At 36.9% G+C, this 27888-nt stretch overlaps 1 protein-coding gene and 1 long non-coding RNA gene across 6 annotated transcripts; both read left to right on the top strand.

Annotated features, from left to right (window-relative positions):
* Positions 1-9442: 9442 nt before the first annotated feature.
* Positions 9443-13541, top strand: LOC110928452. Of its 5 annotated transcripts, none has more exons than XR_004888127.1 (5): positions 9443-10212; positions 10457-10477; positions 10551-10653; positions 11649-12330; positions 12697-13541. It is a non-coding gene; the product is annotated as an uncharacterized LOC110928452 (long non-coding RNA). The 5 variants fall into 5 exon arrangements; XR_002586345.2 differs by having other exon boundaries at positions 9443-10232; XR_002586347.2 differs by having other exon boundaries at positions 9453-10477; positions 11649-11738; positions 12043-12330.
* Positions 13542-20202: 6661 nt separating this feature from the next.
* Positions 20203-27773, top strand: LOC110928451 (lycopene epsilon cyclase, chloroplastic). The gene is made up of 11 exons (XM_022171477.2): positions 20203-20664; positions 21273-21444; positions 21604-21739; positions 21890-22000; positions 22091-22193; positions 25158-25301; positions 25384-25491; positions 25589-25685; positions 26720-26848; positions 27089-27221; positions 27458-27773. Exons 1-11 carry the CDS (start codon positions 20356-20358, stop codon positions 27621-27623), a joined length of 1608 nt encoding a protein of 535 aa, XP_022027169.1. The 5' UTR covers positions 20203-20355; the 3' UTR covers positions 27624-27773.
* The last annotated feature ends 115 nt before the right edge of the window (positions 27774-27888 follow it).

Raw genomic sequence — 27888 nt, 5'->3', positions numbered from 1 at the left:
TTGTAACACGGTATTCCACCATTCTAATGCTTCTTCTTTGAAAAGGTGTGACGCATACATAACCTTATCTTCCTCAACACATTTACTTATTCTAATCACTGCCTCAGTTTTCTCTAACCAACGTAGTGCCGCAGTTGCCCCTTCATTGCCTGCGAATTCTACAGGTTTACAGGCAAGAAACTCCTTATAAGTGCAACCAGGTGTTGCAACTTTCTTTTTCTTAGGGAGCGGAGCTCGTCGCGGTTCATTATCATGATTAGCATGATCATTACCTCCGTTTACGCTATTACTGAAATTATCTTCAGAAATACGTTTACTAGGAATGATTTGCTGTGGTTCTATGGGATTTTTAACAGCATTGACAATTGCTGGAATAGCGTTGGCTATCCCTTGAGCAATCATTGTTGGAATAGTGTTGGCTATCCCTTGAGCAACAATATTTTCTATATCCTGCCTAGTCATATATTGACCCCCTGACTGTTGCTCAGATTGATTACCTTCGTTAACTGGTTCATTATTAGCGTGTTCCATTGGATAACTGATTTATAGATAAATAATTAGTATACAAGAAATAATCTAATGTTACACTTAATTGCACATAACCACATGTACCCAATTCTGTAAATTTTCTATGATATTTATTATATCATGCTTCTATATACAATCGTTTTATTATTTATTTTACACATACTAGTTTTATTTATTACTATTACATAATCGTAATTTCATAAATTCCCGATCCTTTTGCTAAATAATAGTCTAGTAACGGTATTTCCTTGGATCGTATTTCCAGGAGATTTGTTTTCCAATCTCTTGAATCCTACTCCCAATATTTATTAGTTCCTGATCCAAGTGGTGAAGTCTAGCTGTATTCTCGTTACTCTTTTGGTGGATTTGGTAAAGGGTTCAGTTGGAACTGAGGAAAAAGCTTATAGGGATTATTCTGTAATTGTATTTCATGAGTCAACCATTCGTCTATATCGGAAGGTCGTGAGCGGATCAAAGGATTTTAAATAGCTGGGTCTAAGTTTGTTGGTAGTTGTGTTTCATCACAGGGTTTAATAGTATTGAAATTTTCTAATACGAAATCTAACTCTTCTTGAGATGGTAATCCCTCAATTTGCCTAGAACTTTCTTCAATTTCTGTTTTCTTAGGCTCGAGAGGTAAAGCATTAAATTCTATAGGTTCCTCCCTGGCTGGTATATACCTATTGAAATCTCTGGAAACCTCTATTCTTACTGGATAGAGATTTAAGTTCTGGAGGGCATTAGACAAATCACTCATTCTGTTTACACACAATTATTATGTCAGAATTTATAACAAATTTGGTAGAAATACTCGTTTATTTATCCGAACAACTAGAATTTAGAGCACCCTAGATTTTATTTATAAATTTATTTATTTACTGAATAAGGCTTCTAGATTTTGTAAAGACACTAAAATTTTATTTTATTTGCTACACATATAAAATTTGTTTCATGTTATATGCAATTAATCAGATAATAAAACACATAATCACATAATAGCAATTTAATAAAGATTAAGTATTTTCTAAATAATTAATAGGCTTAAATCAGTGGCTTGATTAGTGGCTCTGATACCACCTCTTTCCTGTCACGGCCCCCGCCCCCGGTTTGACCCGGATCAGGAGCCGCGGGACAGGAAACACGCGGTAGTCAAGTTTACAGCGGAAGTCTTTAGCAGGATCGTTTTAATTATTGAAAATGCCCGAGTATTATTTATTTACATTTCGGGATAACCCCGTAATTTTCATCATTTCATTATTTTACAAACATGTTTATTTATTTATATGAGCCACTACTTCAAGCTTGATGGTGCTCCGTAGCACATGTACTGATTTCACAGTATGTCACCTGAAACATGTTGTAAAAAGGTTTTGTCAGCGGGGAAATACTGAGTGAATCATTCAGTTTTGTTTAAAACGACACATAGTTATAAATTACAGCATAAGAGCGATTACAATGGCATTATCTTATTTTATATCTGGTATTGCCACCCGTGTGACGATGGTCATATCACTATTGGGTCCAGTCACCCAATTAGTGACGTTTTATCACTGTTAGGGCTTGTAGCCTAACCACTGTTAGGGCTTACTGCCTAACCCTGTGAGAAATTAGTAATGTGCACAATACCCCATTAACCAGCGATCAAGATAACCACGACTTAATCCCTGTAATTATAATACTTTGAAAATAATTTGGAGTATTGTAAAACAGTTTGATAAAAAGAAGAATGACTCACATTGCAGAATTAACGAGCAGTGTATAAGCCTACTGATTAGCCTTGTTTATTTCTAAATTAACAATAATGCACACAAAACAGGATTAGTGATCAATACAGCAGTTACGATAACTTCCCCGAGATCAATTTTGACAATGAATGTCCAAGTGCAATACTTCGGCTCATTTATCAAAATGACAAACGATAAAGTATAGTACTTCAACTCGTATATCGAATTATCGACAACGACAAAGTACAATGCTTCGGCTCATTTATCGGATTACCGACAAACGATAAAGCATAGCCCAATGGGGGCAGCACTTAGACATTCTTTGGATATATTGATCCCGGAAACTGAATCGTAATAGCGATCGAGTAATTACCCTGATTGCGGCAGCGTTTCGTGACGTGTGTGTGTTAATTGAAGTAATTTGGTGATATCTCGACGTACAGAACGAATTCTCTCGTCGAACTAACGCAGGAAATCAAGTGCCAAACTCCTCTATTTATACCTGAAATTTGGTCTCCCTCGCGTGTCACGACAGGGAAACATGGTCCTGGCGCGTGGCGCGACTGGTCACTTTTAATATGCGGTAGCCACGCGTCTCAGTAGCTTGGGTGAGTCGACGGTTCGTTAAAATTCAATTTCTATCGAAAACAGTTTGAGAAATACTAACTAGGAAATACCCCCCCTGAGTTTTAGGGGCCCTGGTCCTGATTCCGTTTGTTCTGAAAATTTTAGGGTTTATGCCAAATCACTTGGGTGTCTCAATTAGGGTTTTCTTAATAGCTAATTACCTTCCTAATTATAGATTTTGGTGACAGTTGTTACACAAGACTCTATTGAAAATACCAACACAGAAGGGTGTGATAAGTACTCAGTAAAAAAGGGTGAGTCAAGCCCTGGATATATAGGACCATTCGAGAAAATTGAATATGTCAGATTAATAGCCTATAAACTAAAACTTACTCGAAGAGCTTGGTGGAATCTACGATATATTTCACATTTGTAATTTAAGGAATATCTAACCATTAAGTTGCTAAGCATTAATACATGAAAATGTGCAGATAATAAAAGCGTTCGGTCTGTTAAGAAACCGGTATCGAACAAGAACCGATAAGGATCAAGAAGCTCCGATGAAAACATATACCTGTTATTAAGGTTAAACGGGATGCCGTAGAGGCCCTTATTATACATGGAAGATCATGTTCACTACGTGACAGAAGTACTCCTATCTTTTTGAGCAAATCTCGAGGTCGAGATTTCTTTTAAGGGGGTGAGGATGTAACACCTCGTAAAATCGTGTCCAATGATGTGTTGACACGTATAATAAACCCTAATAAAGTCAAACGCTGACTATGAGGGACTAATTTCGTCAAAAAACAAAAACTATGAATGTTGAGGGACTAGAAGTGTCTACATGCCAAACTTGTGCTCTGATTGACCACACATGATGAATATATTCTTAAACAAGTAAATATTCGAACGCAAGAAGCCGTTTGTGAAAGTAAACGAAAGTTTACAAGAAAAAGGGGTTAAACGTGTCAGCATGTTAATTCTTACCTCTGAGTGACCTTTTAACCGTGGAATCTCCTTTGAAATCTACACGTTATTCTCTACATGATTCTTCTTTGAAATCTCACTTTTCACTGTGGAATCTCTAAGATTTGAGCTCTTGAAGATGATGTCATCATGGCGGTTGTACCAAACTGTTGCGTGATGACATTCTAGTCGAGATCTAGCTCAGATCTAAGGAATTTCATATGTTTTACACTGAATCTTAACTAAATCTAGACTTTTTCAGCTAAAACTTATGTTTTCTCTCATCGTTCTTGACTTTTCATTTAAAACGGTGGAATCCGGATCTGAACGGACTGAAGACTTGATGATTAGTCTTGAGCCAGCTTGGAAATGGATTGTTGCCGAAGAAGATGACCGGAGTACGGATTCCGACATAAGCATCGCCTGGAACAGACGACTGGACGGACTGGTGTGATTCCCATCCGATCAGGATGGCTGTACATTGGTGTGTTTACCATTGTCTCAATACGTACCATGTCGTCGCCGTCAAAATAGAAACTTAAGAAACTTTACAAGGTTGAGAACGGGGCAGGGACAACTCAATCGAATGGCAATCCGATCGGATAACCATCCGATCGAACTGCCATCCGATCAGGTAACACTTGCCTCGTAACGTTAATCATTTTTAGAAACTTTGAATCTTTGATCGTCGAATGGCAATCCGATCGGATAGTCATCCAATCTAACTGCCATCCGATCGAGGTAACAATGTGTTTTGGAACCTTCCAACACTTAGAAACTTTTTCAGAAACTTGAACACTTGGTAACTATGTGGAATCTTGACACTTAGATCGAACGACCATTCGATCGAATGGCCATCCGAGCGGATGACCATCCGATCGGATGGCAATCCGTCCCTCACTCATAACAGTCACTTCAATCGAATGGCCATCCGATCGGATAGCCATCCGATCGAACCGCCATCCGATCCAGTGACTGATCCGACAGTTTGCGCAATCTCGTTGTTTTGTCTGACACTTATCTGTTGTAATCTAATCAGGCTAAATCTAAAGAGCTCCCTTTGATTCAATAACAGTTAATATGTTAAGCAATCACTGTGAGTATACTCGATCCCTTTTTGTTTTAAACGTTGGGATGCAACATGTATTCTATTAAACTATGATACTTGAGACTTTTTGGAAACTAAACTCTATCCTATGTGTATGTGAAACTTGTGATTCTTGTATTCTATATGCTATGTAGACGTTTAATCCAGAGTGTGTAGTTCCGCCTTAACAATAGTAGCGCTATAGGAGATGCACCTGCCCATTATTCTCGGGGGTATTGTTAGGAGGATTCTAGTTTTCCTTAAGACTTGGGAAAACACTAAAGCATCGGGATACTTGGGCTATCACTTGTTGGACTGCGAACACTAGCACGGCTGAAACTATTTTGTATCACTTACATGATGGATATGAGTTGTTTTTAATCTATTATTCTACTACTCAAACTTGTATACTCGCCAATACGTTTTTGTACTGACTCTATTTTAATACATGTTGCAGGCTGACAGGATTCTAGGATTCTTGAAACAAGCTAGGATGAAGCCTAGAAACTACATTTAGTTAATCAAGAAACTTTTGAAACTATGTTGATGATTTTATGATATATAATCGTGGATTGATGTTTGGTAGACAAACTTTGCATGAAATCAATTAATTTATATTGAAACAATAGTGTTATGGATTCTCATGAGCAATCTGAACGCTTAGTGCTCGCACCCCGATGTTTCCGCCATCGGTTGGGGTGTGACAAGTGCCTTAAGAGAGAGCCTTGATGAGATGACATTGGTGGAGGAGGTTCTCATAGACCGAGTGAACTACCTTCCCATGGGGCTGGAGGATTGTTTTAGAGAAATCAACCTTTTCCATCAAAGGTTGAATATCTTGGCTTTACCTCCCATGGAGCCAATCATCCCACAAGAAGATTGGAACCTAGCCAATGAGATCATACAACCTACAGGTTGGGATGTCGAGATTCCGGAACCTCCTCCTATTAACGCCACTTTTGAGGTCCCGATCAACCCCGCACCCGCTCAAGATGAGGCGTAAGAAGAGCCCTTTATCTTCCTACCAATGGAGATTGAAGGAATGCTCAACGACATCTAGCTTGGGTATTTCCGATAAAAGCTATTAGTCCTCCATCTTCCAACATTCATAATTTAGAAATGTAGCTTTTAGGTTGTTAAAAATTGATCTCGGAAAGGTATTTCCAAGATTTTATCTACTAGCTTTAGTTTAAGTAGGTTTCATTTACTTGTAATATTTTATTTTAATGAAAAAATGGATGTTTGGACGATGGTATTTCAAATAAATGTGGTAGAGAAAACGAAAACACAAAATGGATGATGAAATGGAGCCCATGCACGTAAAAAAAAGAAGCCTCCCGACTCATTTTCTGTAAAACAGTGGTTGCAGCACGGGGTCGTGCTCACTCAGCACGCCCCCGTGCCCGTCTTACTGTTGTCAAACATTCCCTGTCCAGAAGGTGGCACGGGCCGTGCTCAACCAGCACGCCCCCGTGACCACCCCACTGTAAGTATTCTGTTCTCATTTGTTACTGGCACTTTGGACACGGGGTCGTGCTGCAAGTGCCAGTAACCAAATTTTTTTGTTATTTTCATAATTTTTACACATTTTTTCAAAAAAAAAAATCCTTTTTGGGACACATTGGGGATAATGTGTAATTTAAGTTGGGGGGGGGGATAATAAACACCTTGAATCGTTTGTTCTAAATCAAGCCTTACACAAAACTCGCCTTGGAACCGCTAAACACCCCAAACTTTTTCAAAAAATTTTCTTTTCATTTCTTTAGTTATCTTAAGTTTAGTTAGGTAAACAAGTTCTAAAAATTATGTTTTTACAAATATACAACCGATAGCGTGGTGATAAAAAAAACCAATTCAGAAAAATTACGAAAATGGGCATAATAAATCTTTGTCAAATTTGAATATATATACATTTTTACATTATAACCCTTTTTCCTACAAAAGTGAGTTTTGAGCCATTACCGAGCATAAAAATATACATCTTTACTAATTTCTCAATTTTCGTTTCTTGTGTGAATATCTCGTTTGGTTCTTACGAATCTAGAACTTGACAACCCGATACGTTCCAAGTCCTTACCGACAAAAATCTAAGTAAGTAAATGATAGATGCATTAGGACAAACCCATTTTTCAAACAGAACCTCTATTTTATTTGCTTTATTCAAAAACACCCCATTAGTTAAACCATTTGAACCTTAAAAACCGTTTCATTTCAAACCCACAAAAAACTACTTTTTCATTTTTCATCTTTCATTTTTGTAAACTTATCGATTATTAAATTACGATTACGGCTCAGTTTCAACTTTGGCAACCAAAAAAAAATCAGAAAAATTGAAAAAAATATGCCAAAGTATTTTTTGCTAAGCCAAAAAGCAATAGAAAAACCGATAGTTTACGTTTTTACCCTTTTTCCGAATAAAACTTACCAAACCCGAACCACCACCTACCCTTCAAAGTTCTCTTGATACTCATTAGGATTTAACGCCAAGGAGGAGGTTTTATCGATTGTCAAGCATATGTTAGGAGTGAGTTCCAAATGGGGCATGAGGGTTTCACTTAATATTGGCCGAGTGTTGAGTGAATACTTGTAAGGTGTGTAAATTTGTATATTAAATGGAATTTTATAAAGGCATATTATGCCCAAAGTAAATATTTTTCGTAAATTAAGTTTTAAATAAATCATGACGAATAGCATTGTAAATAAAATAAAAACAAAATAAATTTAAAACTTGGATACCCGACACTCTAAAGATAGGACCAAAAAAAACCTTCTCTTCCACCTATTCCACTTGGGTTTGTAAGCCACGTAATAGAGTTTTGCTTGAGGACAATCAAAGATTCAAGTGTGGGGGCATTTGATGTGATTAAAATACAACATATAAATTATGTCAAATACGGCGTCAAAGCAACCCTTTTTAGTACTAATGTTGAGAAAAAAACTCGTGTTTTCATTCCTTTTAGATTTTCAAGGATAAAAGAGCTTAAATGTGCAAAAGGAGCAAAAAGACAGCAAAATCCAACATAAATGAAAAGAAGTGGGAATTGTCGCAGCTCGACAAGCCCCAATTCCCATCAAACCTCGAAATAACAAGAACAGAAGGCTGACACGGGGCCGTGTCCACCAGACACGAGTCGTGTCCGAAGATGGATACTGGGCAGGAGAAAAAGACAACTACAAAAGACAAAAATAACAGCCAACACGGGACCGTGCTAAGCCAACACGGGGCTGTGCTAAGCCAACACAGGGCGTGGTCAACTCAAAGATTTCCAGAATCTGCAATAGTACAGCAAGTACTTTGGCCACGGGTGGTGCCGTTGACACTTGGGGCCGTCTTAGTACATCCGACAAGCAGTTAATGAGGAAGACAGAAAAAGATGGGCACGGGGTCGTGCCAGCCGGGCACGGGCCGTGCTGAAGCTTCTAAAGACAGCTATAAATAGAAATGTTTGGTTCCACTTCAACTCATTCCTTGGCAAACCACTTTTCTCTCACTTGCCACCACTCCACCACTACTACAACACCATGATCCACCACCATCATCCATTTTTCCATCTTTAGAGTGTGTGTAGTCTCGGGATCCAATATTGATCGTAAAAATCTTTGTCAAACAAAGGCCATGCTTGGCTAAATTCTTACATCACTTGGTGAAGACATATCTTTTATGTATTTCTTTTATGATTTCCAATCTTTGGCTATTTTTTAATTGGGTATGTATTAATGATTTTAATAATTAGTTTTTTTATTGAAGGCGAATTTATTCAAACACTCTTTATATGTTCGTTTACTCAACATGTTCATGTCTTTACGGTCTATATAAAACATGTTAATTAACCCGAAAGGGAGATTAGATGGGTGGTTTGGGTAATTCTATGTCTCGTTCGGTGTATAGATTCTGCAAGAACCTGGTTCAAGCCTACTAACACCTCACGAGTCGGAGCGGACATTACCCACCACGGGAGAGGTGCAAACAGCTTGAATCCCTTATTTCTTAAACTACTATTAAAACTTTAAACCAACCCCGCGAGGACTGTATCCCTGCTGACTCAGACCAACGGGTTGAGGGTGATCGCCGCCTCGTAAAGGGGGTCCACCACATTTTGCATTAATAACTTACTTTCAATATTCATATCTAGTTGGATTGTATCCTTGCTGACTCAAACTACTAGGTTGAGGCTAACGTCGCCTCTAAAAGATGGGCCTACTACTATAACTAAGATAATCTATAATACTATAAAAAGGAGAAGTGATGTACAAGATGGTAATTTTACCATGCGTATCAATTTTAAAGCAACATGTACAAGATGCTTAAAGCCATAGAAATTAGAATTTCCACTCAAGTTTAAGACGCCTAAGGGCAATTGTGGGATTTAAGGTGCTGTTTGTTTTTGCAGACATACACTGTCTGCAAGCTGATTTCATCTGTTTTCATGTCTGTAACTGAAGATGTGGTTTGAAGCTCTGTAAGCTGAAAATATAAGACTGTTTGTTTTTATAAATTCATACCGTCTTCATAACTGAAAATATAAATTGGTTTGTTCCCCTTTTTCTCTCGTAACCCACAACATCAATCGTAGGTCACCACCGTCACCACAACGTCTATAGTCATTTCTCTCATCTGAACAACCAACATCAAGCCGTAGAAAACTCAGATCTGTAAGGATCTTTGAAGAAAATGAGAGGGAGTTGAAAAGTTACCGGAGAAGGAGACCGTCTGCCATCATCATCGTCACAGCACCGTCTCCGGCGGGTGACCAGAACCGCCGCCGCCATCGCCCTTCTCTGTCTCTTTCTTCATCTCTCTGTCCTCCGATTTCTTTCTCTTGCTGATCTTCCTCTCTCATCATGGTTTTCAAGGAGTGAGTGTGGTAAAGGAAGAAGGTGGGTTGAAGGTGATGAAGAGGGGAAGTTTAGGGAGGGAACTCATGGTCGACTGATGAAAGTGAAAGAGATTTGTGTTAGGGTTTTTGTTTTTGTTCTTGTGAAGATGTTTTAAGCAAGGATCTAAAGCTTATTTTTTAAGATGAAAAAAGTTAACTTCAGATCTGTTTAAAGAAAAAAAACAAACAGTCTTCGAGGCCTTATGTCTGCCCGCCTGCAGACATAGGCTCTTTGCAGAGGTTTTAAGCAAAAACAAACAGCACCTAAGTGTGAGATTAGCTGAAACCCACGACCAGTTTTCATACCAATCGTCCTGCCTTCAATTAGTCGCTTCAATTCTCCCCTCCGTTTCCATCCCACCCTCCTTAAGCTATGGTTCATGGTCAGAAAGAGAGAGAGAGCGACAAATCGGAAGCGATTGGAAGCAAGATCGATTTAGAAGCAGGCCCGACCAGAAGCTAGGTTTTAAGTATTCCATTCAGGTTTTCCTTGGTTGTTCATTATCATGTGATTTTAATTGACCTCTGAATACACCGATTCCTTGATTAGAATTATCTTAATCCTTATAGAACGTCTCCTCCGCAGCCACCTCTCTAATCTATGATTTATAGTTGTGGAATTTTATTTGCATTTGTTTGATTCTTGGTTTTGGTGTTTGATTTTGTGTTTTCTCTGGTTTCAATGCATCAAACGATGGCAAGAACAGAACATCAACAACAATCATCAAGTAAGTGAATAGCAGATTGATCATTCACTTTGTAAAGTTCGCTTGATCAACATGTTTTTCTATCTTATTTTAGCCATCTTAGCTAGAGAAGTAGAGCCTAAAGATGCCAAGATAGGGCAGGGCGGGGCGACGCATGCAGACATTTTGGATTGGCCACAACATAGTTTGGTTTTCAGGTATGCTAATTGGTGTTCACATAGTAATACAGAGGTGGCATAAGGACATGTCGAAATGGGTAATATTTGGTTTGGTAAAATGAGTTGACCCGAAACACTTTTTGTCCAAAGTTTTATAAATTACTGATGTTTCAATTTCATTACAAAAATAGTTTTAAGTAATAGCATAGTTTGGTTCTATGTGTTTTTTTTGTTTGACATCCTCAAAGCCTGTTTTGGTTATCGTATTTGTTAGGTAGCAAACTTTGTAGATGGCCAGGCGGGCCATTGGTGCACCACCAAAAGCGGTGCCACGGGAAAATCCACCAAGGGTTGACGCGTTGGGTACACCTCGGCCTCCCACCGTTGATGCCGTGTGGGTCCCATGCCCGTCCATGTCACGAGGGGACGGGCTATCAGTGGTGGTGTTTAGAGGCCCGTATCGTGCTTCATAACCTTTGACATAGTACCGGGCCCCTATCAGTTTTCTGTCATAACACATAGTTATCATAAGATTCACGTTTACTATATTTCATATGTTATTCAAATTTTTTATTCAAAGTCAAACATGAATTATTTGATAATATTTCAATTATTTGTTTGATAATTGCTTATTGTAATTTTATATTTGTGATTGAACATTGTAAATTGGGATATGAGATGATAAAATCCGACTTTTGGGAGGGACCAAACATTATGGCCTAAGGTACAAATGAAAGAAACATAGGTCACAAGATGCACAAAAAAATTGCATCTTTGTTTTGTATTACTTCGTAGCAAGCTGTATGTATCTGAATACCCTTTAGCAGGTAGTAAGAGAGCTTTAGCTTGGTGCAACTTGTTTTGACCTTTATTATAATGCTCAAGGTTAATTGCACAAATAGTCCATGTGGGTTGACTAATTTCACGCATTTTATAGTTCATATGGGTTAAAAAATTTAGGGTTATTTACATGAATAGTCCCTGAGGCTTATCTCAATTGTTAATGGCACCTCTATGATTGTTTTAATGTGCAGGTAGTTGATAAGCTTCAATGGTAATGGAGATGGTGACACGGTAGGGAGTTATTTTTTTGTGGTCCCTTTGTTCAATGGATTTTGACAAAGGTATTTTTTATAATTTTTATGAGTGTTCTTGGCCATTTGTTTGCCATCCTACGTATAGATAGCATGATTTTTATATATGGAGTACATTGGGCATTTAATCATGAAATATATGTGGAATTAACTTAAGGTTTTAATCTCAGTTTGCCCAGATGCTTTTTTTTTCATTTTCTTTATTCATTTCACTTGGCTATGAGCTGAACAAAAAATCTGGAAAATGCATTTTTTTCTTTTTGTTTATGGATTTGAGTCATTTTGTTTGAACTTTCTTAATCAGGTTGTCTCTGTTTTTGTTCACTCATGATAGTTGTTGATCATGACCGTGGGTTGCATCAAGTACAGAAGGAGCCCTCTGTGTTTGGGATTAGTTATTTAAACTCTTGATTGATAGCTTGTTGAATTCTTAATAAGAGACCTGTTATATGTGTGAAGATTAAAGCTAAATAATCATTGACAGCTCAAGTTTTTAAATAATATATATCATTTCAAGCGTCAAGAATAATAAAGAACAACTAGGCCTGTCGCTGTGGCTGTGTTTCTTAAAGCTTTCGAAGCGACTTGGCGCGTGTTCGAGACTCCACTCTCACGTCCTTTGGTTAGTTTCCATATCATTATATCTTTCTTTCTCTTTTATCCATTACTCATTGTCCATATAATTCAATATAGTTTACTTTTTTAATGGGGGATTTTGGTTCCATTGTAAAAAGTAATACATCTACTTAGAAGAACTAATAAGAAATATATAAATAATAGGCTCGTTTGTCTAAGATCGCAAGCCTTATGGAACCCGATAAGTGAAATTTGGGATCTATTATCAAAAAAGCTTATTTTTAGGCTCAAGCCTTGTTTGAGCTTGGCTCAACTCAAGCGTTTAGTGAGCCGCTCTTGAGTAGTCCACGAGTAGTTTGGATCATTTACACCTGTACTATTCATTCTAACATAGTTGGGTCTGGATTTGAAGGGAACAAGGTGGAGAAGCTTTGGGATCTTTCAAACATTACTGTGAATAAGCAAGCTGTGTTTGGTGACAACAGTTCTTTGGCTCCAGCAGGTGTTTGTATTGGTATGTTTTTCATCACCCATATATACATGTACTTAAGTAATGCTCACAGCGTATTATAGGAGAAGCTGAATGAGGTTGGATGACAATGTAAAATTCAAGAAAGAAAGCATGTAAAATAGGTCAAATAAACAGATAGATGGGGTTCGATGGATTCGGCGGTCAAGCAAGTTAGAAATGAGATCAAGGGATGGTCAGTTCCAAACACGGGTCCGAATGGTGTTTTGGAGTAAGTTAGCAGTGCCTAAGATACACTGCATCCGGCTGCCATGGCTTTAGCAACTAGAGGCCTGGCGTATGGCGATAGTACATGCCCTATGTGCGGTGTGGCAGACGAGACGGCTGACCATCTATTAGCCAACTGTATGACTACCAACGCAGTTTGTTGGATGGTGTGCGTTTGGGATAAATCCCGATGCCCAGCAGCTTTGAAATTGTGAAGACGTTACTCGATCATGCCCATAATGTTGGCAGATCAACTAAGGAGAAATAATAACGGGATGACCCACTTAGATACTAATATGTTGGAAGAGTTAAGGAGCACTCATACGGTTGGATGGTGTATAGGGCCAAATGCCCCTTGCTTTGGAAAATTGGACCCAGCTTTGAGTCTGTAGTGTCTAATTAGCTTTGTGTATTGGTTTTGCTTTGTTTGGGGTCTATTGAAATGGCTTAGCTGCTTGCTAAGTTTTGTCTTTGTTTGGTTAATAAAGTTTCTCCTTTTGTTGGGCAAAAAAAAAAAAAAAGATAATTGAATGTATAACTTATAGTTTTAAGATATTATATTATATATAATAAAAAATTGTGGTGCTAAGCTACACCGCACCTTAATTTTTCATATATAATAATTTTTTTTTTTTTGCATCTCTTAATCTTTAATATATAATTTACAGTGGCTCATTTTCAGTTATACGCATATAATTGAATATGAAATCATTGGACACCCGCTGCAACGTGCGGGCATTCCCACTAGTCTCTTAAAATACCCAAAGTGTGGAAATCATCAAAAGGGTACATAAAAGATAAGTTGGATCCAAGTGATTCTTTCTTGTCTATCATTTTTATTTTGTTTTTATTTTCTGTTTTTATCTTTTTATTAGCTTAAAAATCTTTTCTCAAAAGTTGGTTCGATTAGACGTTGACGATAAGTCGGTACTAAAAGCTCTTGTGTCCTTGGATGACTTCGGTATCTTGTCATCACTAAACTACGTCCGCGATGGGTATACTTGCCCTAGCATGTGTGTAGAGTGATAATAGAATATCGTGTTTTATAAATTTAAAACTTGAAATCGACGAGTAAAAAGAGCTAAAAATATAATTAAAAATATAACTCACCCACGCACGTCAAAGCCAAATTCTTGTATGTTAAAAAGTAGCAGGGGGGCTAAATTTTTACAACTTGAGATCGTTTAAGAAAATTTATAAATGAAGATTATTATCGGTCAAAAAGTGAAACATAAGATTATTAAAATCCAATAACTTTTTTTAACAACATTCATTGTTCTATTGCAAGTCCGAATTTATGACACCTTTCAAATGGATTATTATGTAACACTTAATACGGGTTTCTTTTCATATGCCCACCTCTTCCCTCATTTGTTGAATTATTGTCAACGTCGAAGAAAGTGTGTTTAGTTTTGAATTCCTATCTATCTCAATCTTCTACCATAAAAAATCTTATTAAGTTAAAAAGAAATCACAAGAGGCTTTTTTTTTTTTTTTTTTTTTGGGAAATTGGCCTGTAATAATTCCACCTAAACCTTATTGGTCATTGATAATCCCACCTCAGAATATTCCCCTCACCAGACTCACCTTTCACCTATTTTTCCTACAATGGTCCCCGATTAAAAAAACTTAACGGGGTTAAGTTTTTTTTCTAAATTACAAACAAATTTTTTAGGGCTTTTGATTAGAATGACGATACGAGTCCATTGATGTAAAAATTGCCTCGAAACGATGCTCCAAACGATGAAAACGACGCTTCAATTCGGGTGTTTAAATTTCCAATTAACCAAAACCAAATCACTTGGAGCACCATTTCGAAGTAAGTTTTACATCAATGGACTCGTATCATCGTTCTAATCAAAAGCCCTAAAAAAATTTGTTTGTAATTTGAAAAAAAACTTAACTCCGTTAAGTTTTTTTAACGGGGGACCATTGTAGGAAAAATAGGTGAAAGTGAGACTGGTGGGAGCAATATTCTGAGGTGGGATTATTAATGGCCAATAAGGTGAGATTATTACAAACCAATTTCCTTTTTTTATTTTTTTTTTTAATTTGTAAATGGCTTTGTGATGTTATCTAACATTGTATTTGACAGCCTCAATTTTGATAAGTGTCAAAAAGAGACCCGTTACACTAATAATAATTAATGAGAGGTTGATGACAATAATTTGTATTTGACCATGGGGAAGACATTTGATTTGATTAAAAGAAATTTATGAATTAAAAGCAATTATGAGAAGGGGTAGTTTAAATGTATCCTGTCTTAGGGTGTAAGGGGTGCTCACCTAATAGGTGAGTTCCCCCTCTTACACATAACCAACCAGAAAGTGCCATGTCAACTCCCCTCTAACACTCCCCTAATACCTCTTTTTGATGGCGGCACTCCCCTATTAGGGGAGTTGGTTTTTTTTTTTTTTTTCTAAAATGATGCATGTTTACAAATTAAAAAAAGATTAATAAAAATAAAAATTAAATAAAAGACATTTCATTAAATTAAAAAAAAACATTCGAACTAGAAAAAAATACATTCAAACTAGAAAAATATAAAAACAAACTACTCGTCGTCCGAATCAACTTCAAGGTGAGGCAAATCTAAACTTCCGAGATGCTCAACGAGATCGTGTTTTAGCCTCCAATGCGTGTCTTCGTCAATGAGCTCCGTATAGGCTGTATCATCGAAGACGGGTTCGACTGGAGGATCTTGAATATGTACCGGTGCTATCGCCCTTCCGCCGTCTTTTATAATCAAAGATTTGAGTTTGAGATTTTTGGTGTGGGTTTGAGAGTGGTGAGTGTGGTAAAAAAAATGATTTAGGTTGGTTGATATATATTGTTTAAAAAAAATTGAATTTTTTTTTTTTAATCAAAATCGACCGTTATTCAACGGTCTAATCTCGAACAAAGCGCCAAACCAAGCGGTGAACCCACACCCAAATCACCCCCCGAATCGGGACCCCGCATGGATGGCGGCGGTGTTCCCGATCGGGGACTACCCTCACCGAACGCCCTCCCCGAAAACGCCCCGTACACCCTTATTAGTTTTTATACATTGTATTTGACAGCCTCAATTTTGATAAGTGTCAAAAAGAGACCCGTTACACTAATAATAATTAATGAGAGGTTGATGACAATAATTTGTATTTGACCATGGGGAAGACATTTGATTTGATTAAAAGAAATTTATGAATTAAAAGCAATTATGAGAACGGGTAGTTTAAATGTATCTTGTCTTATTACTTTTTATACCCTTTTTCTATAAAATTACATTAAAACTTGTAATATTTACCTCTTATACAAATGATCATTTAAAAAAAAATATTCTTTTTGGTACAAAACAAATTCAAAAGTGTAAAAAAAGATTACAAACGTTTTTTAAATATTTATTTTTTAATTTTTATTTAAATCATATTTTTTTTAAAGTTTTCATATATTGTTTCTAAAGACACCTTCTCAAATAGTATTTTGATTATGTTTTTTTATTGAACATCTTTACAAATAAATAATAATATTTTTCTTATAAAAATAATAAAAAAAGTTTTGAACTTTCTTTTTGAAAAAGTCTATATTATGTTTTTTTTCTCGTGTAGTTTGTATTTTAAAGGTCTTACTTTTATAATTTTTAATACTTTAGATTTTTTTTATCGTCTATGAATTTTCGTTTATTAATATAACCAGAAAACTTGTTAAGTTACATCAAAACAGAAGGTAGACGGGCAATAAGTTGCGCCGCCAACCCTTTCTGAATTGCAAACCCCAACCTTCCGAACACAAACCCCTGCCCCCTTGGGGTCGAACAATTGCTATGGATAACCCGTTGAACCCTCGTCAAGAAGTTGATGGCTTCTGGCGCTAGGGAGCCAAAAGTATCAAAGGCAAAAGGGATAAAGACATTTGGTTCTCTGCGCAAGCTTTAGCGTGCTTATCCACTTTCTTTGATTATACCTTTCTTGCTGCTAGTCCAGCTACAAACCCATTTTCCCTTAAACCAACCAAAGGGGAAACCCCGTGAGGTCTACACAAGCATGTCTCCCCCCAGCCCAGCCAAAGACGAGCAGATCCGCTGGTCGCAGAGTAGATCTCCCTTCCATAGGGTCCGTGAGGAAATTCACAGGGGCCTCTTTCTTAGCAGAAATCCCAGCTCTTCTTAAGATGTCCCCCAAAACATCTCGCACCCAGTCATGCCGATATTTAAACCCAGGGAGCTTTTTACAGTGAACTGCGTGCTCCCCATATTTATCCATACAAGCTTTACGACATATCGGGCAGGTTTCATCTTCTGGGTACATAGATGTATTTATAAAATAATTAACAATTTTTATTTATCAAAAAAGTAAAAAGTTTTTCTTTTAAAATAGCGTTTACAGCCTTAGCACATATTAATCATTCAAACCATCTATGTAAGTGAACGAATAAACAATAGGTACTAAAATTATTTTATCAAACAATAAATTAACAACCTATATAAATTGATATTTAATTAGTGTAAAGAGTATGTTATAAACAAGTTAAAACCAGTTAAAGACTTCAATTCACATAGTTTCGGTACAATACTCGACAAATACAACGCATTAAACAACTGTCTACGAGCATTTTCTTCTGAAGACGCTTTCTGGAAGGCGTCGCTGACGGCCAACTAGGGCGTCGACGACTAGCTCTCTAAAACCTGTTTTTTCTGATTTCATCGTTTCGTGTTCCCGTTTGATCATGTTCGCTCCCCGATGCTTCGTAAAGTTCCTGAATAGCTCCTTAAACTCCGTTAGATTTGTAAAACACAATTCTAATCAAAAGTAGGTCATCGAAACCAAAAGTCATGTAAAAGCATAAACTTAATTACGAATAATTATCGGTTTTCGACCACACATCAGATACCCACTTCAAGTCGTTCCAAAATTAAAAAAAAACATTTTAAAATATTAAAAATAATAAATACAAGGCATTTAAAATACAATCTAGACGAGGAAAAAAATATAGTGTAGACTTTTTTAAAAAATAAAATTCAAAACTTTTTTATTATTGTTGTTATATGAAAAACGTTAATTTGTAAAGATGTTCAATAAAAGAAAACATAATCAAAATACTATTTGAGAAAGTGTAAATAACAAAACTTTTAAAAAAAATATGTTTTTTTAATAAACATAAAAAAACAAACAATTTAAAAAAAAAACAACTATAATATATTTTTACTCTTTTGAATTTGTTTTGTAACAAAAAAAGAATACTTTAAAACAAATATGACTTGTTTGTGGAGGTAAATATGATAAGTTTAAATGTGATTTTATAGAAACAGGGTATAAAAAGTAACAAGAGGGGGTACATTTAGTAGCCCCCTTATGAGAATCATTTTTTTTTTGCTTTGTATATACTTCGGGGGTGTCTGGGAATGCTTATTTTAGCTAACTTATAACTTATTGACTTTTTAAAAAGTTAAATAATGTCTAGGATTGAAAGTTTATGTGAGGGGAAAAATCAATAAGTTACTCAATTGTGACTTATTAACTTTTTTAAAAAGTGTTTGGAAAAGCTAAGCCAAACACCCCTTTCATGTCCCGGCAAAATTTTATCTTTACTTACAGAATTTTATTTAACACAATGAAATACATAAAATTATATCAAGCATTTATTTTATGTTTGCGTACCGTCTTACATTAAAATTTGAAGACTTCGTTTTTGATACATGACAAAATGAGACAAGTTACACTAAGACCATATGTAGTGGTTAACACCCCATCTTTAGGTGTTTTGCGTTATGTGGCAGCCCAGTCAGCAATGAGACATTATGGGGCGTTTTCTAAAATGGGTGTAGTGGGGATGTGAGCATTATGTTAAAAGGAGTGTAAAATAGAATTTAAATAAAAAAAACATTAAAATTTGTTATTGGCCAAACAAAGAACAGGAGCACAGTCATTAGTCAAAATATCAAACCCTCGTGCCATTTCAGCGTGATTAAAAACACGCTGCCAGAGATTTTGTGAAAGAAAACGCCCAAACACGTCGGCAGAGGCGGTGACGGTGGCGTTTATGGGCATGTTTGGGGGGAGATACCGCCCACTACGAACGGTCTAATAATTAATGAGAGGTTAGGTTCATAGCAGTAATTTGTACTTGACTGTTCGGAATATTTTTTATTTGACTAACAGAAAATTATGAAAAGCATTTCCACCTTTGATATATTAAAATTACATTTATTTAACCTGTACAATATATATGGTTCTTATAAATATAATCTTTTATTATTTAATATATAAAATTATATTTATGTAACTCGTGCAATAATCAAGGTGTTTAAAGAGATATTATTTTATTATTTAGTATATAAAATTCAATTATTCGTAACACTTATAACCTGGTTTTTAATATTTAGGGGTTGTTTGACAACTTTTTAATGGTTAAGTGCTGAACAGTAAGAGGTCTGAACCATTAAGCGCTGAACCAGTAAGATGTCTGAACCATTAAGAGCCAGTATAATGCTTAACCTTTCAGAGGCAAATGTCTGACAAATTCAGATTAGATGTCTTAACCATTCAGGCTTTGTATAATACTTAACCATTTAGAGGCAAAATGTCTGAACCATTTAGATATATGTTCACTGAACCATTTAGATATATGTTCACAAAATAAAGAACCATTAGGGTGTAAGGAGTGATTAGACACTTGAGAGTGACAAACTAAAAAATCAACCAATGAGAGTGTGTCATGTCAAAGTGGTAAACTATGCTCAAAAGTGTTGGCAATGGTTAGACACTTGGTAAAGTGGTAAACTATTTAAAAAAAAGAAAAAATGTATGAATGGTTAAGATTGGAATGGACCCCACCTCACACTACCCCCTCTCTCTCTCACACACTACCCCCTCTCTCTCATGATTCCCGAGCGGCATCCCTTCACCGTGTGATTAACGAAACCGATCGGCAAAGGGGTCGGCGACGGTGTTGTCGCACGGCAAAACCCTTTGCCACTCCCCTTTGCCGCACCACTCCAGACACCCTTGAGTGCTAAACCAATAAGAGGTAAAGAGGTCTGACGTGTTCGTTAAGACCGACGTAAACAAAAGTCCGAAACGTGTATTAGGTGATTACTCATGAGTATCGGTACAACCAATAAAGTGATGGCACGTAAGAAAAGTAAGTAAAAACATACAACGTGGCCTTTGAAATGGCTGCTAATCAACTCATCTCCTCCTATCCATTCAAAACAAACCTGTTGTTGAAGAAAGAGATAGAAACCGTATTTCTTTCTAGATATTTCTCTTCCAATTTTCCTAACTCAGAGCCTTATAAGTTATAACATCTCAATGACGTGAACAACCTTCATATTGCGATTCTCTAACTGAAGAATCAATGGAGTGTTTTGGAGCTCCACACATGACTGCAACAATGGCGGCCTTTACGAGCCCTAGATTCATGAATTATAGCATCAGACGCCAGTTTTCGTTACTCAAACACTGTAGGTTTACGACTTTATCTTCTCCGTCATCGTTGTTGAAGAGGATTAGGTGTAGCGCTAAGAGCGATAACTGTGTAGCGGTGAAGGAAGGGGTTTCGGAAGCAGAAAAGGAAGATTATGTGAAAGCAGGTGGATCGGAACTGGTTTTTGTTCAAATGCAACAGAATAAGTGTATGGAGACGCAGTCTAGGCTTTCTCAGAAGGTGAATTGTTAATTAGTTTACTGTTTTGGATTTGATGCTATGGATACTTGTACTTTGTGCTTTGTGACATGCACTATTGTATCTCTTTGATTTTGTGTTAGTTATTTCACTTACTAAATCTAGATAGCATTTCGTTTGTTAGTGGATAATAGTTGTTTAATTGTCATATTCTGCAGTTTTATAATTTAATGGTTAGTGGATACTTGTTTTATAATTTAATGAAATCATATAGTAAGGGGAATTTTGAAGGTTTATGGTGAAATTGTTGAATAACAGCTATCTATTGTTTGCTTTTATGCATTTTGATTAGGGGGTATTTGCCGCCAGGGATCCTTGTCGGGTGGTGAACTGGGAAGGGAGATCCCTTCCGCGGTCATGGGTACCGTGCAACTACCCTTATGCATTTTGATTAGGACAGAATATAATCAGGTTTTTTGAACTTTGTTAACTTAACAACTCGTGAGACACGGCAATTAGTTGCAGTTTTCTTTTCATACACATTAAGAAAGTTGAATATGTTTAAAGGATTGGATCTTATTGTAACGTAGCTAACTTAAAATTGGTTAGCTGTTTGTTATTACCTGAAAGAAATTGTATCAATTCTGCAGCTGCCAAGGATACCGATAGGAGAGTGTGTACTGGATTTGGTTGTAATTGGTTGTGGTCCTGCTGGGCTTGCTCTTGCTGCAGAATCAGCCAAGCGAGGCTTGAATGTCGGACTTATTGGGCCTGATCTTCCTTTTACAAATAACTATGGTGTTTGGGAGGATGAATTTATAGGTATGGGTATAAAGTACCTTGTAGGTCAAAACTTTCGTTCCAAAATCATACTAGTTTGATGCCAACAGCTTTGAAATGTGGTATCTGTTAGACAGATCGATTCGTTCATCAAAAAGTTGCATAATGGTTTGCTCTTAAATTTGTATTATATTTTGGCAGGTCTTGGACTTGAAGGGTGTATTGAGCATGTTTGGCGGGATACTGTTGTATATCTTGATGACAACGAGCCCATCCTCATAGGTCGGGCCTATGGACGAGTTAGTCGTGATTTACTTCATGAGGAGTTGCTGAGAAGGTAATGTTTCTTTTATTTATTTCGGAAAACGCCGCAGAACAGCAACCTACTTTCACTTAAACATTTTGTTTTGTTTTGTTCATATACGGTCATTAACATAGGTCTATTCCTTTAAAGCGATGTCAAACGATAATTTACATTCACTTTTAGGTGTGTGGAGTCAGGCGTTTCATATCTGAGCTCCAAAGTGGAACGGATTACTGAAGCTCCAAATGGCCAGAGTCTCATTGAGTGCGAAGGCAATATCACAATTCCATGCAGGTAAACTGTTTTGTTACTTATTAACATTCCAACTTATAACCGTACTCCTGAAACTGAAAGTTTGATAGTTATACTTTTGGTCTGAAATAGGCTTGCTACCGTTGCATCTGGAGCAGCTTCAGGAAAACTTTTGCAATATGAGCTTGGTGGTCCCCGTGTTTGTGTTCAAACGGCTTATGGTGTAGAGGTCGAGGTAAGAATGTGATGTGATGTTTATTATTTCTTAAAATACAAGTCTAGTAAACATGACACTCCAAACACTTCTCTGTGTCTTGACTCTTGAATTTCACATATGGTGTTCAATTATTACTAAAATTTGTTGCTTCTGTTTCTTTCTGCATACTGTGGACAATAAGTAGAGTTCAGTACAATGATTGAACTTGAACAATGTGCAACTTTTGTTATAAAAGGGCAAACTGCTAAAAATATTAACGAGCTTTTAACTTTTTCCTGATTTTAGCAACCAACTTTACATTATGCACAAAATATAAATAAAAAACTTACATTTTATTACCAAATAAACCATCAAGTTACATTTTATCACCTGTTTAATCCCTAGTAGATCATTTTTTTTTCTGTTTTGGTAATCATGAGTCAATCAATCAATCATACCCAGTGTAATCCCACGCATAGCAAAAGCTATATGTAGGGTCTGGAGAGGGTGGGATGCAGGCACGCCTTACCCCTATCTTTGGGGATAGAGAGACTGCTTCCAATGAGACCCCCAACTCCAAAGCAATATCCAGATATAAAAGTAAAATAAAAACAAATAAATTCATGTAGCTATTACTCCCAACAAACAAAAATGTATCCAGTACTAAAATGCATAATATGGACATATAGCACACCACGTATATCCACACAAACAACTTATACCATGTAAAGGCCATCAAATAATAGAAAAGCTAAGCTCCCAAGACAAGAATCTAAAAAACAGAAATGTGGCATCCCCCTAGAAGTCCTTAGCCTTAATTCTATGTCTCCAGGAGTTCCTATCATCGACCATGTCTTCAGAGAGATGTAAGTCTAACAGATCCGCCCTAATGCGTTCCTCCCAAGTCAATTTTGGCCTACCACTACTCCTTCTCCCCCCCACGGTGAGAGCTTCCACGGTTCTAACTGTGGCCGTCAACTGTCTCCTCCTAACATGCCCAAACCATCTTAACCTTCCCTCCCTCATCTTATCTACTATACTTGCGACACCTAATCTACTCTTAAAGACATCACTTCTTATCCTATCCCAACTAGTATGTCCACACATCCACCTAAGCATTCTCATCTCTGCTACCTCCATCTTACGTGCTTGTGCCTTTTTGGTAGCCCAACATTTTGTTCTGTATAACATAGAAGGTCTAACTGTAACTCTATAAAATTTCCCTTTTAATTTAGCTGGGAACCTCTTGTCACACAATACCCCAGTGGCAGCTCTCCACCTACACCATCCAGCTTGGACGCGATGTGCTACATCACTATCTAACTCCCCATCCCTTTGTATAAACGATCCTAAATACTTGAACTTAGTTGTTTGTTGAACCCCTTGCCCCTCAAGAGTGATCTGAGTGTCCTCAACGTCGCCTGCACCACTGAAATCACAGTGAAGGTACCCGGTCTTAGAGCGACTAATCCTTAGACCTTTTCCCTCTAAAGCTACCCGCCAATCCTCTAACCTCGCATTGCGGCTTTGTTTATTCTCTACAACTAACACAATGTCATCCGCAAAAAGCAAGCACCAAGGGACTCTTTCTTGAATCGATTTGGACAACTCATCTAGAACAACCGCAAAAAGAAACGGGCTCAATGCAGACCCTTGGTGGAGTCCTACCTCTACACGAAAGAAATCAGTATCCCCTACTGGTGCTCGAACACTAGTAACCGACCTAGCATACATATCCCTATTAAATCTATATATTTCCCTAAAACTCCTCTACCCTCTAAACTATCCCAGATCAGTTTACGTGGGACACTATCGTATGCCTTTTCAAGATTAATGAACACCATATGTAAATCTCGCTTCTTCTCCCTATACTTTTCCATCAATCTCCTTAGAATATGAATCGCTTCTGTAGTTGACCGGCCTGGCATGAAACCAAATTGGTTTATCGTAACTTGCGTTTCTCTTCTAAGTCTAGTGTCAACAACCCTCTCCCATAATTTCATAGTATGGCATAACAACTTAATCCCTCTATAATTCCCACAACATTGAGCGTTTCCTTTGTTCTTATATAACGGGACTACGATACTACTCCTCCACTGATCCGGCATACTCCCAGATTCAATAATACGATTAAACAAAATAGTTAGCCACTGAACTCCTTCCTCTCCAGACATAACCATGCCTCGATTGGTATGTTATCTGGACCTGTTGTCTTAGCCCTTCCCATCTTTCCAAGTGTTGTCTTCACTTCCTCTTGCGTGATACGCGGGCAATCGTCGTTGTTCCGTTGTCGCCTTTGAGCTGCGCGGTTGTCACTTTCTATTTGGTAGGCTATCCGACCATTGAAAAGATTGTTGAAGTATGTTTGCCATCTCAACTTAATGTCCCGCTCTTTGACTAAAACACGTCCATCCTCTCCTTTTATGAACTTTATTACTCCTAGATCTTGCCTCCTACGTTCCCTTGCTTTCGCAATCTTGAACATGACATGCTCACCCTCCTTTGTTTCTAGGCGTTCATACATCTGTTTGTAGGCTCTGTTCTTTGCCTCCGTCACCGCTTTCTTCGCCTCCTTCTTGGCCTTTCCGTAACTCTCCTTCAATCTCGCTCACTCCTCCTCGTTTGGTAATCATGAATGTATATGTATATACCAAGTGGCATCAAACCTATCTAATATTTTTTTTTAAATAGAAATGAAAAAAGAACATTTTTGAACTTGTAAATAACAAATTTATTCATTTTTTTCCATAAGCACTTTTTGCGTATGTGACGTCAAACGCGGCCACCGTCATGGTATCAATGGTTGCCACATCAACATTTTACAGGTAAAAGCTGTTAAACCTTGGTCTGTAGCTAAATCGGAAGAAGTTGTTTTCTATTTTTCGTCTAACTTAACGTTATGCTAGAATTGGGGAAAAAGTGTAAAGTTCATTTCTATTTCATGTGGTTGCCCTTATTATAAACTTTATAACACGACATATTTTCATATATTTTCTATTGCAGGTTGAAAGCATACCCTATGATCCAAGTCTAATGGTTTTCATGGATTATCGAGACTACACGAAACATAAATCTCAATCATTAGAAGCACAATATCCAACATTCCTTTATGTCATGCCCATGTCTCCAACTAAAGTATTCTTCGAGGTTTGTTCAATGCACATTTTCCCATATTACCCTCATGATCACCAACCTAGCCTGTATGATTATGTCAAACGGATAAATGCAGGAAACCTGTTTGGCTTCAAAAGAAGCCATGCCTTTCGAGTTATTGAAGACAAAGCTCATGTCAAGATTAAAGACAATGGGGATCCGAATAACCAAAACTTATGAAGAGGTACTCACTTTTGGCCTCTTTGATCCAGTTTAGAAATATATGTGTTGACTTTTGACCTTACTAATTTGGTAGTATTTTGTTGCTTGTCATTGGGAAGGAATGGTCGTATATTCCAGTAGGCGGATCGTTACCGAACACAGAGCAAAAGAACCTTGCATTTGGTGCTGCTGCTAGTATGGTGCATCCAGCCACAGGTAAAAAAAATGTTCTGTATAATTTCGTTATCTTCTTTAACCAGTTGCTTCATATGATTGCATTTAAGGTTTTAGATTGCCAGATGAAATTCAGATTACCACATCAATCACACAAACGTTAGTATATATCATGAATATATTTTAAGTAAGCCTGTATTTTTTTTTATTCATAATAGTATAAACATTCATATTCATTCATTCATATTCATATAACATTAAAATGCTAAGTTGTTGCATCAAGACAACTTTAGCCCCTCAACTTTTATCCAGACAACTTTAGCCCCTCAACTTTGGTAATAACATATTTAGCCCCTTAACTTCAACAAGGTTTCTCTTTCCTTTACATTTTGACCTCTCAACTTTGACAATGACATGTTTAGCCCTTCAACTGTAATAAGGTTTTTCTTTGCCTTACACTTTATTATGGTTACTATTTAGACCCTCAACTTTAGTTTTTTCTTTTCTTTCCCATGCACCTTATGACAAGTACTATTTAGACCTTCAACTTTAGTTTTTTTCCCTTTACACTTTATAGCAATTACTATTTAGACCATAAACTTTTAGGTTTTTCCCCTTTTTACTTGTTTTTGGTCATTTCTCTTTAGTTTTTTTTTTTTTTTTTCTGAACGCAATGTTTTCCTAAATTCCGTATGTACCGTCGTAACTAAGTTATTTTAACTACGTTGCGAATCCGCTCGGGTATTTGTTTTTGCTGACACCGTATCGAACTGAACCGTGGCATCGTTTTTTCATCGTCACGTAGAATGTCCTGTCACGATTTGCCTATTTGTATCTACGTTTCGAACCCGCCGTGGAGCGCGGACGGTAACCCACCAATTAGTTATAATAATAATAACAATCAATATAAACCATAACTGTAAACACAAAGAAAAGATAATTACATAAGTTGTAATATATTGTGAGAATTTGGTAACACGATGGTCATGAAAAATTGGTTAAAGCAAAGTCAACGTCAAATATCGTGAGAAATTGACCGTTTAATTTGTAATTTACTTGCTATGCGCAACAAACAGGATATTCGGTTGTAAGATCACTGTCAGAAGCTCCTAATTATGCAGCGGTAATTGCAAAGATTTTAGGACAAGGAAATTCAAAACAAATGGTTGATCTTGGAAGATACACAACCAACATCTCAAAGCAAGGTATTCACGGAACATCATTATTTATCTTAATTATTTAGAAATCCATTTTCAAATATATATACATATACATATATATTGAGAGAGAGGAAGTTTCATTTCAAAACCAATAATATGTTGAGAACTGCCAGGAGCGCTTTAATATGGTTTGATTAAGTCTTAAGAGTCTTATGTGTGAATTAAGCAGAAGTTCATGAGTTTTTTTCTTTGCATTTTCCTTGATTTAAATTGTTCTTATATTAGCTTGGGAAACACTCTGGCCACTAGAAAGGAAAAGACAGAGAGCATTCTTTCTCTTTGGATTAGCGCTGATTGTCCAGATGGATATTGAGGGAACCCGTACATTCTTCCGGACTTTCTTCCGATTGCCCACTTGGTACGGTTTGAACTTTATTACTTTTTGTTTGGTTTTGTTCAGATAGACCTTCGTTTGATATAAAGATTACATGCCAACAATGCTCATACGTTTATCCACACAATGAAAATATTGCCTTTATATATGTTTATATGAACAAACAAATTATAGGGGATTCCACATTTTTAAAACTTATAATTCGCACATCATTACTAATAATCATAGAGCACTAATAGTATAGTGATGTTTCTTTGCAGGATGTGGTGGGGGTTTCTTGGATCTTCGCTATCCTCAACCGACCTAATAGTATTTGCGTTTTACATGTTTATCATAGCACCACATAGCCTGAGAATGGGTCTAGTTAGGCATTTGCTTTCTGACCCGACAGGAGCAACTATGGTAAAAGCATATCTCACGATATAAATCACTCTAGTCGCAATCGGTTTAGATTATTTGTAGGCACATCTTGCATATATATATATGTATAAGCCTTATGTGTGTTGTATCCTTACATCAACACAATCATTACTTATGTTTCTTGGAGCAATGTTAATGAAGTATGTTCTTGTATCACGACCAAGCACACTCACTTGTCACACCCCGGCTCGGAGGGCCATAATATGACCAACCGTATTAAGCAGTTACATAGCGGGAGTTAAACTTTCATTCGTTAACATAACTAGTCTCA

Source organism: Helianthus annuus, chromosome 3 (genome assembly GCF_002127325.2).
Source record: "Helianthus annuus cultivar XRQ/B chromosome 3, HanXRQr2.0-SUNRISE, whole genome shotgun sequence".
Taxonomy (NCBI): domain Eukaryota; kingdom Viridiplantae; phylum Streptophyta; class Magnoliopsida; order Asterales; family Asteraceae; genus Helianthus; species Helianthus annuus.
The sequence above is the reverse complement of the archived record's forward strand: the minus strand, read 5'-3'. Positions and strand labels throughout refer to the sequence as shown.

Bases quoted from the DNA above. Each gene is read 5' to 3' on its own strand.
- LOC110928451 (XM_022171477.2), top strand. From the start codon at position 20,356: ATGGAGTGTTTTGGAGCTCCACACATGACTGCAACAATGGCGGCCTTT. The intron at 21,740-21,889 runs GTAATGTTTCTT...ATTCACTTTTAG, and splicing joins CATGAGGAGTTGCTGAGAAG to GTGTGTGGAGTCAGGCGTTT. The intron at 25,492-25,588 runs GTACTCACTTTT...GTCATTGGGAAG, and splicing joins TAACCAAAACTTATGAAGAG to GAATGGTCGTATATTCCAGT.